Source organism: Carcharodon carcharias, chromosome 10, assembly GCF_017639515.1.
Source record: "Carcharodon carcharias isolate sCarCar2 chromosome 10, sCarCar2.pri, whole genome shotgun sequence".
Classification (NCBI taxonomy): domain Eukaryota; kingdom Metazoa; phylum Chordata; class Chondrichthyes; order Lamniformes; family Lamnidae; genus Carcharodon; species Carcharodon carcharias.
The window spans coordinates 35,280,282-35,293,528 of record NC_054476.1 but is presented as its reverse complement, the minus strand read 5'-3'; the positions used below and the strand labels follow the sequence as shown (position 1 = coordinate 35,293,528).

Below are 13,247 nucleotides of genomic sequence, written 5' to 3'. Positions count from 1 at the left end.
AACACCAATTGTAGCTTTCAGGTAGAGTGGAATTAGAGGGCAGAGATAACTGAACCATAATTCAATTCCCAAGTAATTTTATTGTTAGCTTGTGTTGCCACTCTTAACTAATTTCAAACTGGTGGAAGGTATATAGAGATGGTTCCCCAGGGGCTGATACTAGGACTACTGCTTTTCTTGATCTAAATTAGTGATTTTGACTTGGGAGCGCAAGGTATAATTTCAAAATTTACAGATGTCAAAACTTGTAAGTATTTTGAACTGTGAGGACGACAGTGATAAGACTTCAAGAGAACACAGAGGCTTGTGGAACAGGAAGACACCTGGCAGATGTAATTTAATGGAAAAGTGTGAAGTGCTACATTTTGGTCAGAGGAATGAGGAAAGGCAATATAAAATAAAGGCTACAATTCTAAAGGGGGTGCAGGAGTAGAGGAACCTGGGGATCTATGGGCATAATTTGTTAAAGGTGGCAAGGCAGGTTGAGAAAGAGGTTAATAAGGTTTACTGTAAGACACTGTAATATTTTTGACTGACTTAACCACAAATTTCAATTAAAAATATGACAGATTTGCAGAAGTTCTTCGCTCAGGAAGAGTTTAAATTAAAGCGAGAATGGTGTTGGCTGTGTAAGAGCTGGGTTATTTTTCATTACAGATAAACAGTCGTTGGTAAAACACTTTCAGGCGCACTAAAAAAGTCATACATGAGTCCAAACCAATAACAAACATGTTTTAAAAAGTATGCTTCACTTTGATGTCAATCAGAACTTTGAGAAGTTTGATATTCACGAAAAATCAAGAAACATCACATATGCAAACACAAAAATATGGGATTGGTATGTTATTTAAAAATGCTAATTCAGTTGGTCTAAACTATTTTCAGGCTGTGAGAAAGAGACACAAACTGATGTTGATTCAGGAGACCAGAGCTCATTTCTTTTGAAATGCAGACACCAGGAATTTTTCAAGCAATACTTTGTAAAAAGTCAAACTTAAGAGGCTTGAATTCCCTTATTGCCTTATGATCCAGGAAAAATATTACTGGTCTTGAAAACATGGGCAACAAATGAGGAATATAAATACCACATTTACAGAGCTGATATTTTTGTAAGGAGTGTCCAGCCTCCAATTTACTCAGCTATCTCTCGGAATTCACGCTATGGGCGATGCAACAGTTTGATGGCGAGACATGGTTCGCCTCAGCTAGTCTTCTTCCAGGGGAATACTCAATGACCAAGATCAAAGATGCACTAACACGGGTTGGGAGGAAGACTGCAAGTCAGGTCCATCGTCAGTACTGTGCCATTTCCACTCCTCCAGTAAAGGTAATCACAGCAGCCTGGCAGGTGTAGGATGCAGTGTGGTGTACAGTGGCTGCAATGTCAACCATCTAAAAAATGCAAGGTGCACCCACCACGATCTCTATCTCCTAGAAAAAGGGCAAGGGCAGTAAGCACATGGGAGCACCACCACCGTCCCGTTACACACCACCAATAACAAGTCTAACCATCAAACGGTAGGGATAAAAGGACCAAGTAAGAGCACTGCAAGTGCAGACAAGCCACAGACAGCAGTGGAAATAAAAAAAGAACAAAAAATTAGGGTATCTGGAGGTCCATGTGCATAGATCTTTGAAAGTGGCAGGACATATTGAGAGAATAGTTAGCAAAGCATACGGGATCAGAGGTATTGAGTACAAAAGCTGGAAAGTTATGCAGAACCTTTATAAAGCTCTGGTTAGGCCAAAACTGTGTCAAGTTCCGTTCACCACAATTTTGCAACAACATGGAGGGCCCTTGACCGGGTGAAGGGGAGATTTACCAGTATGGCTCTGAGGCAAGGGATTTCAGCTACAAGGCTAGTTTGGAGTAGCTGGGGTTGTTTTCTTTGATGCAAAGCTGATTAAGGGACAATTTGATAGAGGTGTGGGGACATGTTTAGATAAGGTAAACAAAGAAAATTTATCCCATTAGCTGATGGTACAAGGACTAGGGGACACAGATTTAAGCTTTTGGAGAATATGTGCAGGAACTTTGTAGATGCAGTGAATGGTAATGATCTGGAATTTGTTGCCAAGAGGGTGGTGGATGTAGAGACGATCAATAATTTCAAAAGAAAATTAGATAGACACTAGAAGGCAATAAGCTGGCAGGGCTACAGGGATAGATGAGTAATGGGACTGACTGGATTGCTCTACAGAGAGCCAACAGCGACTCATTGGACAGAATGGCCTTCTCCTGTGTTGTAATGATGACTCCATGATTAAAAGCGATGTCATAGGGCAGCGGGAATATGATTGGTTGGTGACTTTTTTTTTGCTCTTTAACTAGGTCATTAGTTTAAAGTTGGGACTGGCAAAATATAACTGTTATTTTAATCAGTCAATATTTTAAAACTACATAAGCTAGTTAATAAAATTAGAGTGAACAAAGCCCCAACTAATTAAGTATATAAAACAAGTCAGAGAGGGAGGCAGGGCAAGTGGTGTATTGTAACTGCATCCTGCTGGAGTTTAAGGAGTTCCAGTGCAACTATATCTACAGTAGGTGTATGCAAAATAGAAACTTGTGCGTGACATGTGTGACTGTTATCTGGGGACACTTTGATCCATAAGGCAGTCACAGATTGGGTTAAGTAGTAATTTAGATTTGGTCACTGGTCAGAGACAGAGGATGTGACAGTGTATCAAGCAGGTATGGAGGCCCAGGATGCAGTGTGGAGGAGCTTCAACCTTTGACCTTGTCCAACAGATGACAGGTACTTATTACCTGTGTCAATGAGAACAAAGACAGCAGAGAACAGGCAAATTAACCGCAGGGTACCATGGTACATTCAAATGGTGCAAGTAAAAAGGAATGTGGTAGGGAACACTACCAGGGGATAGATAGTGTTCTCTGCAGCATTGACTTGGAGTCCTGAAAGCTGGTTTGTGTGTCCGGTGCCAGGGTGAAGGATACATCCTCATCACTGGGGGATATTTTGGAGGGGGAGGATCCAGCTGTGATCCATGCAGGAACCAAGGACAAAGGTAGAGCTAGGAATCTCATTCTGTTCAGAGCGTTGGAGGAACTAGGGTACAAATTAAAAAAGCAGAATCTCAAAGATAATCTCTAGATGTCTAAGCCACATGGAAATTGACATGGTCAAACAGATTAGAGTTGACTATGTGGCTCAAAGAGTGGCATGGGAGACACAGGTTTCAATGCAGGGGCTATGGCATCAGTGCTGGGAAACTGGAGTTGTTTTGTCATGATGGGCTCCAATTAAACTAGAACAGAGAGAGTTTTCTGGTAATAGTGCATCAGTGAATAAGATCAAATTAGGGAAAAATGGCAAAAAAGTTTAACAAGCGCTTTACCTGAATACACAAAGCATTCATAGCAAGATAGACAAATTAGTGAAACAAATAGAGATAAATGGGTTTGATTTAAGAACCATTACAGAGAAGTAGTTGCATGGTGACCAAAGTTGGGAAGTAAATATCCTAGGGTGCTAACATTTGAAAAGATAGACAAGTTGGAGAAAGTGTGGGGTGGATGCAGACGAGTTAGCAGGCTTAAAATGGGTGTAGATAAGAAATAACAAGGGTCAGAAAACACTAGTGAGGGTAGTTTAGAGACCCCTAACAGTGGCCATATTATTGAACAGAGTAGTCATGAAATAAGAGGAGATTGTAACAAAGGTAATGCAATAATCATGGAGGGCTTTAATCTTCATATAGATCAAACCAAAATGGCAAAAATTAATTAGGGGAATGTGTTAATGGAATACATTAGAGACATTTTCCTAGCACAATGTGTCATGGAACCAACCAGGGAACAGGCTATTTTAGATTTTGTCTTGTGCAATGAGATATAGTTGGTTAGTAATTTCATAACAAGGGGTCCTCTGGGGAAGGATGATCTTATGATGAATTTCACACTGAGTTTTACAGTGACGTACTGAAGACTGAAATTAAAGTCTCAAACTTAAAGCAGACTACGTAGGTATGAAGGGTGAGTTGGTTACAGAAGATTTGGAAATTAGGTTAAAATGTATGATAGTATAGAAGCAATGGCAAACATTCAAAGAAATATCTCACCAATCCTAACAGATATACATTCCATTGAGAAATAAACACTATTTGCGATCCAACCATGGCTAACAAGTTAAAGATAGTATAAATTAAAAATGAAAATCCTGTATTGCCAAGATTAGGAAGCCTGAGGAATGGGGGAGTTGTTTTAGAAACTAGAAAAAGATGACCAAAAAAAATTGATAGAGGAAAAAATCCACCATAGATGTCAGCGTATAAGTTGACCTTGTAAATTTACCTTTGAAGTCTCAAAAATCCCTCAAAAAAAAACCGGGGGTTGACTAATACACTGAGTGCAAAGGTGAACCAGTGACACGAGTGTGCATGGTTGCCATTCTGAAATGTCATTGACATCCGGCAGAGTGAGCTAGTCTTAAACTACTGAACATCTTCGCAATACAGCTAGAATTGCCTGCTTGATCCTTTACATCCAGTTATAACGTTTCAATAAGTAAAACCTGTATTTGTGGGTGAACAATCGAGGCTGACTACTACAACAAGCATAGCATGTCATGGCTGAAAAAAGTTGGGGCGGGGGGGGGTGGTCAACTTATACGCCAAGTATATGCAAAAACATTATTTTTGGGGCTGGAAAATTGAAGTCGTCTTATATGCTGGGTCAACTTATATGTCATGATTTATGGTAATGAGAGTAAACTAGCAAGAAATATAAAAACAGATTGAGAGAGCATCCATGAGTACTTAAAGATAAAGGAAGAGAATAGCGAAAGTAAACACGGATTCCTTAAAGGCCAAGCCATAAAAAGTTGCGGTGGGGAATAGACAAAGGCAAAGATGTTTAACAAATACTTTACAACTGTCTTCACAATATAAGACACAAAAAACATACCAGAGGTAGTGGAGAACTAAGGCGCTAATGAGAAGGGGGGGGAACTTAAAGAAAAGGTACTGGACCAATTAATCGGATTAAAAGCTGACATATCCCCTGGAACTGATGGCCTACATCCTAGGGTTCTAAAAGAGGTGGCTGCTGTTAGGAACTAGAGATAGTTTAAGTTAGTTATGCATGTTATTTGTGTGTGTCAGGAATAAGCTATATCTTTAAGTTTAATTTGTGTTTCTGTATTGGCGTTAAAAAAAGGGGAGCTTGAGTTTTATTTTCACTTTATAAGGCAGGCATCTTTTAATGAGGTTTTATGACTCTTGAAGGGAAGTTAAAACAAGGTAAAAAACTGGGCTGTTGCTTAGCAACAAGAGGTCCACAGGGTGAAATAGAACAGCAGTTTTTTAGTTCAGTTGAAACCAGGAGCAGCTGGGCACAGCAGAGGGAACAGATTTCCCAAAAGAACCGAAAGGTCCCCAAGCCAAAGAGCGAGACAGAAAGGTGGGGTCCCAAGAAGACCTTCTAGCCAAAGGAAGAATGGGAATCTGGAACAAGATGCTGTTCAGTGTAAGTCAAAGTACGGAGCAGAGAGGAAGGCTCCAAGCTTAAAGGGAGAAAGCTGCAGGACGCAGGCTTAAATCAAAATAGGCTCGTGAGAAGTCAGATGATCAAAGGAGACAGTCAAGGTTGTGACTCCTTACTATGGACATGTGAAGCAGTGGTGACCTGTTGATATGGCTGAGTCAGCAAGAGAGAGAGTGCATGGGAGGTAAAGCTTCAATGCAACTGGCAATCCAGGGGAGAGGAACATCAGGAGAAGGGTTCAAAACCATGGAGGTGGACCCTTATAGAAGATGTTCAAGAGAAAGCGTCGTTTGAGTAGAGACTCCAAAGCAAGTTCTTGGGAGAGTGGAAACCCTCCTGTGAAAGACAGAGTTCAGTGAGACCAGTTGGCTCACCGTGACAAGCATCTGGGAGGGAGCCGATGAGAGATCCATAGCATCTGTTTGGGGTGGCATCTGTCACTTGGTTTCAGAGTGTGTGGTGTGTCTGACCGCAGGTCGCCTATTAATTTGCATGGACAGTGTATTTACTGTGAACATGAGTATAAGGTAACTTTAGTAACTTGTGTTATCAAATCTGTATACATCTGTAAAAGGTATGGTTGTGGATGAAGGAGTACTGTAATATAGTTCATCTTTTCTTGTTTAATAAATGTTTTATTCTTTTCTTAGAAGTTCATAGCTGACTCCTGTGACTCTGCTCAGTAGCCACTCTCGACTTCACAAAAAGTTAGAGTCTATCAAGCCGGGTTCCACCCTGGGATCTGACTTGTCCAGTAGTAACGTCAGCTGGGATCATAACACTGCAGAGATCGAAGGTCACAATCCATGCATCCACTAAAATTCCCTAACTTCTGGAACAGTCCCAAAGGATTGTAAGGTAGCAAGTATAACATCATTATTCAAGAAAGGAGAGAAAAAGCAGGGAACTACAAGCTAGTTCGCCTGACATCAGTCATTGATGGAATCCATTATTAAGTAAGTGGTAATAGGGCACCTAGAAAATCATAATATGACAGACCCAACATGGTTTTATGAAAGGAAAATCGTATTTGACAAATCTACTAGAATTTCTTGAGACAATAATGAGCAGGGTAGATAAGTGAGAACCAGTGGATATAGTAAATTAGTATTTTCTAAAGGCATACAATTAGGTGCTACAAAAAAAGCTTGTTGCACAAGATGAGGGCTCGTGCAACAATATATTAGCAAGGACAGAAGATTGGTTAAAGGACAGAAAACAATTACTGCCTAATTAGGAAAGGCAGAGACCCCGGGTAGGAGACACCTCAACAGAAAACTGACTAGTAAGAGAAATTATGGAGGGAAGATTTCAAGGAAAAAGAGGAAGAGGGAGGAAGAGAATATCAATGCTGGATGGCTTGAAAATTGAAGGAAGTTACGGGCACAGGATAGAGAGAAATGGAAAGACTACCAGGAGCCAAGGACCTCCTGTCTTTGGGCAGAGCACACATGATGATGATTAATGACTTCAAGGAAGGGATGGAGTGTAATGTATCCAAGTTTGCTGATGATACAAAGCTAGGTAGGAAAAGTAAATTGAGAGAGCACAAGGAGTGCAAAGGGATACAGATAGGTTAAGTGACTGTGCAAGAAGGTGGGAGATTGAGTACAATCAAACTTTTCATTTTGGTTGGAAAAACAGAATTTTTTTGACTAGTGAGAAACTATTAATTGTTTGTCCTCCAAACTATTTGGGTGCCCTTGCAAGTGAAATACAAAGTTAACATGCAGATACAGCAATCAATTAGGAAGACAAATGGTACGTTGGCCTTTATTGTAAGGAAGTCTTGCTGAAATTGTGCAGGACTTGAGACCACACCTGGAGCACTGTATACAGTTTTGGGCTCCGTATCTAAGGAATGACAAAACTGGCTTAGGGCATGTTTGCATTAGATTACTTCTTGGGATGAGAGTTTTCTTAAGAGAGATTGAGTAGAATGGGCCTATACCCTCTATACTATACAGGAATGAGAGGTGATCTCATTGAAACATAGGATTCTGAGAGGGATTGACAGGGCAAATGCCGAGGATGTTTCCACTGTCTGGAGAATCAAGGAGCACAGTCTGAGGATATGGGGTCGGCTACTTAGGACTTAAGCCACTGAGGGCTTCAATAAGAAGATATTTGTTCACTTTGAGGATTGAAGTTATTTATTGTAGAAGGCTGTGAATGCTCAGTCATTGACTATAACCAAGGCTTAGACTGATAGATTCTTGGAATCTCTCAGAATCAAAAGGATATGGGGATTGGGCAGCAAAGTGGAGTTGAGGTCAAAGATCAGCCATGATCTTATTTAATGGTGGAGCAGAGTCAAGGAGCCTTCCAGCCTACTCCTGCTCCTATTTTATGACTTGGAAATATATCGCCATTCCTGCATTGTCACCGAGTCAAAATCCTGGAACACTACCTAACAGAACTATTGCCTTATTGACTGCAGCAGGTTAAAACGGCAGCTGACCTTGTCAAAAGCTATCAGAGGATGCACAATAAACACTGTCCTCATCAGAGATGCTCACATTGCGAATGAATAAAAAAATTGGAAAATCAACTTTCCAGTGATAACTGCTGTCAATAGCTTTTAAGTGGTGTGAATATATAGACAGAAGGAATGGAACTCACTGAAAGTAGGAAAATGTTCCCAACATAACAGCACCTGGTTTAGAAGATTTATCAGAAAGCAAAGGCAATACTCAGCAGGCAAAAGTCCACATCCGAAACTGGGAATGAACCGTCAGATATCGTTTTTCCAACATTGTGTAATCCCTAGTTAGGAAAAGCAAAGCACTTGGCAAAGCAAGTAAAGTGAAAAACCTTATCTTGGGTAACAAACATATATTTGACATCTCTCCTCTCTGAAATACAAAGAGTCTCTGCCCTCCTTAGTAGCTTTTGACATTGCAAAATATGGATAAATTCTATACAAGAAGCAAAGACAAAGCAGATTAACAAGTCAGTGGTTAATTCCCAAGTTACACAATGAATATCTTCATTCAACGTGCCAGATTGAACAGATGGAGCTGCATTATTCAACACCATAAAGTCGATCCTGTGGCACAAACCCCTCTGAGCTTCTGTTGATTTATTAAGAACCTCTTGAACATAGGACCAAAAGAAAATTATGCAAAGACGCTCTAAGGCTGCTAATAGATGGTTTAGAAGTCAACCCTTGGAGTTCATTTTTGATCAGGATATTGCTCTTCTGTTGACTGCATGCTAGTTTAAAATTGCTCTTAAAATGAAACACCGCTAATGAATATTAATAACTGATCACTAGTCGACCTGAAGCTCAGATTTTATTCACTCATATACAAATAGTGCAAGTAATCTACTATTTCTTCCTGTGCTTTAAAACATATTCTCTTGTAATAATAGCCTAAATTTAATTTTCTTCAAAATATCCCATGCTCTATAAGGTTGCAACAGACCAGCCACAAGAGTCTGCTCCCCTACATAAATTTTTACTAGGTGTTTGTTTCAACATTATAGACTCACCAAAATAGCTCGAAATACTGTAGAGCTGATTCCTTCTGCCACCTCGTATTCTCCCTTTTCATTCGGACGTGTGAAATTGTGTTCTCTACCTGACCCAAACATCCTACAGGGACACGTAACAGTGTGGTTAGTGACATGTTCATAAATTTGTACTGGCCACCTCACTCAACTAAAGGGAAAAGCATTTCAAGTTTTGAAGCCGATTAATGTTGACTCTGAAGCTGCTATCACACATTCAATGCTAGCATCCAGGGAACTAATTAAGCAATGGAATTGAATCTGAAGGGCATTTTACCCTCTCAACCTTGAACAACTCTGGATTTGAAGGAGTGCGGAAGGAGGGAAGATAAAGCATTTTTCTTAAATGAAAAATCAAACTGATAAATTCTGATTTCTAATGCGCCCTCAAAGTATTCAATAGTTCGACTAACCTTAAAACAGCTTTTATTATGGTGCTATTCTAGCAAAAATGTTCTTTTCAATTTTAGCAAATAAATTTTTTTCTAAAAATTCATATAAGGTACATTGCACCTTAACAGAAAAGAATCCCAAGGATTTTAAGAGTGGTCTTAAAGAAAGAGGAGATGTAGTAGTAACAAGGTTTAAAGAGGGGATTCCAGAAACTGGAGTTAGGCAACTGAACATATTAACTGAGAGTGAGGTGAGGGTACATACACAGAGCTAGAGTAGGAAGGGTGGATGTCACATTGGTGGAAATTACAGAGGCAAGAAAGGTGAAGCCTCAAGGAGATTTAAACACAATAAGGATCAGAATTTGAGTTTTGACAGCTGGTGGCGGTGTCTGAGGAAAGTGAACCAGTTACAAGGTCAGCTGGTGGTGGGGGTGTTGGGGGGGGGGGGGGCAGTCATGATAGAGTGATTGACTGAAGGGAGAGAAGCCTAGAAGGGAAATTGGGTGGGTGGTCAGCAGCTTAGTGGGGCTAGGATCAATGGTTGAGAGAACCTCAGAGGGAACACAGGAAGAGAGCAGACACAAACGGGGGCGGGGGCACACAAGGGTTCAGGACTAGAGTGGTGGGAAGGTTTAACTCGGTAGGGGAGGGAAAGGATGGGTAAAAGCAGGGTGCAGCTAAATGGATAACAAGAACAGAAAAACAGGGAGTAGGATTTTGGGCCTTTCAGTCTGCTCTGTCATTCAATACAATCATAACTGATTTTCTGCCTCAACCCCATCCGCCTGCACTACCTTTTATATATTTATTCATGGGATGTGGATGTCGCTGGCTAGGCCAGCATTTATTGTCCATCCCTAAATGCCCTTGAGCTGGTGGTGGTGAGCTGCTTTCTTGAACTTCTGCAGTCCATCTCCATATAATTCCCTTAAAAATCTATTGATCTGAGTAATGAATATACTCAACAGCCAAGTATCCACAACCCTCAGGTATGGATAATTCCAAAGATCCACAGAAGAAATTTCTCATCTCAGTCTTAAATAGCTGACCCCTCATCCTGAGACTGCTTTCTAGTTCTAGATTTCCAAGCCTAAGAAAACATTTTCCCAGCATCTACTCTTATAAATTTCAGTGAGAACACCTCATATTATTGTAAATTCTAGGAGATATAGGGCTCATCTTCTCAATCTCTCCTCCTAGGACAATCCCCTCATCCCAGGATTCAGTCTAGTGAATCTTTGTTGCGCTTCCTCCAAAGCAAGTACATCCCTCCTTGGGTAAACGACCAAAGTCATAGGAACATAGAACTTAGGTGCAGGATCAGGCCATTCAGCCCTTTGAGCCTGCTCCACCATTCAATAAGATCATAGCTGATCTGGTGGTGGCCTCAAATCCACTTTTCTGACTGAACCACCAACACACCACCCACCACCCCCACCCCCCGCCATAACCCTTGGCTGCCTTGTCTATCAAAATCTGGTCTAACCTTCTTTGCCTTGAATAAATAATGGGGCAGTGAATTCCACACACTAATGACCCTCAGGAAAATTCTCTCATCTCCTCTTATTCTTAAACTGTGTCCACTGGTTTTGGACTCCCACACGAGTGGAAACATCCTCCCAGTATCTACCATATTAAATCCCCTCAGGATCTTGTATGTTTCAATAAGACTGCAAACAAATCTTCCAATTGTGGCCTCACCAAGGCCCTATACAATTGCAGTAAGACTTCTTCACTCATACTCCACTGCATTTGTAATAAGGGCTAACATATAGTTTGCTTTCAGAAAAGCTTACACATTAACTAAGTGATTTATGTGCAAGGCTACCCAAGTTATTCTGAGAATCAACATTTCCCAGTCTCCGATCGTTTAAAAAATACTCTACTTTTCTATTTTCCTTTTCATAGTGGAAAACTTCGCACTTTCCATATTAAATCCATCTGCCATTCTCCTGCCCACTCACAACCTGTCTTTAGCCCTTTGCATCCTCCTTACAACTATTTTCTCATCTAACTTTGTATTTTCAGTAAACCTGGATACATTACACTTTGTTCCCTCATTCAAGTCATTGATATGGATTGTAAATAGTTGAGGCCCAAGCACTGATTCCTGCAGTATCCCTCTAGTTCCAGTCTACAATCTTGAAAATGACCCAATTATTTCTACTCTTTTTTTCTGTTTGTTAACGAATCCTCAATCATGCTAATATACTACCCAAACCCATGAGCCCTAAATGTGTGTAATAACCTCTTGCGTGGCACCTTAACTGAAACATCTTGAAAATCTAAATACACGACACCTGCTGCTTCCCCTCATCTACTCTGTATGTTAAAACTTCAAACTGTAATAGATTTGTCAGCATGATTTCCTTTTCATAAATGTATGCTAACTTGGCCTAATCAAATTACAATTCTCTAAGTGCTTTGTTACCACATCTCTATTAGATTCTGGCATTTTCCCTAATACGAACCTGGCCTATAGACACTCATTTTCTCTCCCTGCTTTTTTGAATAGCAGGGTTATGTTTGCTACCTTCCAATCCAAAGGGACTGTTCTAGAATCTAAGGAATTATAGATGATCAAAACCAATGCATTCACTGTCTATAGTTACCTCTTTTAAAACACCAAGATGTAGGCCATCAGGTCCAGGGGATTTGTCAACATTAAGCCTGCTTAATTTTGTCAGCACTATTTTTTTAATTAACAATATCCCCAAGTTCCTCATTCTCACTAGGCCCTTGGCCTGCCATTATTTCCAGAATGTCCTCTTTTTTTGTTTCCTACTATGTAGATACAAAGTTATCAAATTTTAATGTCTCTGCCATTTCATTATTCCCCATTATAATTTTTCCTGTCTCTGCCTCAAAGGGACTCCCACATTTAATTTTGTTAATCTCTTCATTTTTACAAACTTAGAAGTTTTTACAATCTGTTTTTACGTCTCTTGCTAGTTTTCCCAGTTTTTTTTTCTTTTCAAAACTTTGGTCTTCTTTTGCTGAAGTCTAAAATCCCCTCCATCCTCAGGCTTACTCTTTTTGGCAGCATTATAAGCTTCTTCCTTTAATCTCATCATGTATTTAATTTTTCTCATTAGCCAATGGTCCCCATTATTGGTGGCAAACAAAACATCCACAAGCTGTTTGCAATTGCTTTTAGGGGTGAAGGGGGAGTGGGCAGTGAAATGAGTGTTAGTGGCAAAACAGCAGCCGGGGTTTACCTTTGCTCTCCAGATTGATCCTAGGTGTTAGGTCTCTCATCCTAACAGACCTTAATGTCCTGATTCAGGATTTATTCCAGCAATTAAACACAGAATTGTACAGCACAGAAAGAGAACATTCAATCTGTCATAAAACAAAAACAGAAATACCTGGAAAAACTCAGCAGGTCTGCCAGCATCGATGGAGAAGAGCACAGTTGACGTTTTGAGTCCACAAGACCCTTCTGTTCTGTTGAAGGGTCATGAGGACTCGAAACGTCGACTGTGCTCTTCTCCGCCGATGCTGCCAGACCTGCTGAGTTTTTCCAGGTATTTCTGTTTCTGTTTTGGATTTCCAACATCCGCAGTTTTTTGGTTTTTATTTTTGTTTTTATATTCGATCTGTCATGTCTGCAGCAGCTCTCTGAATGAGCAATGCACCTAGTGCATTCCCCCGCTTTCTTTCCACAACCCTGCACAATCTTCCTTTTCAGATAATAATCCAATTCCCTTTTGAATGCCTCGATTAACCCTGCCTCCACCACATTCAGGCAGCGCATCCCAGATCTTTGCTAGTTGCATGCAAAAGTTTCTCATGTCTCCATTGCTTATTTTGCCAATTACCTTAAATCTTGT

The 13,247-nt window shown here is 40.4% G+C and overlaps 1 protein-coding gene across 6 annotated transcripts in view; it reads right to left on the bottom strand.

Moving 5' to 3' along the window:
• Positions 1–13,247, bottom strand: part of btbd10b (BTB (POZ) domain containing 10b) — a 102,954-nt gene that overhangs the window by 18,000 nt on the left and 71,707 nt on the right. For all 6 annotated transcript variants that reach the window (XM_041196932.1, XM_041196930.1, XM_041196931.1 and 3 more), the window contains one exon: positions 9,002–9,104. In XM_041196932.1, coding sequence (XP_041052866.1) covers positions 9,002–9,104 — 103 coding nt within the window. The remainder of the gene's footprint in view (positions 1–9,001; positions 9,105–13,247) is intronic.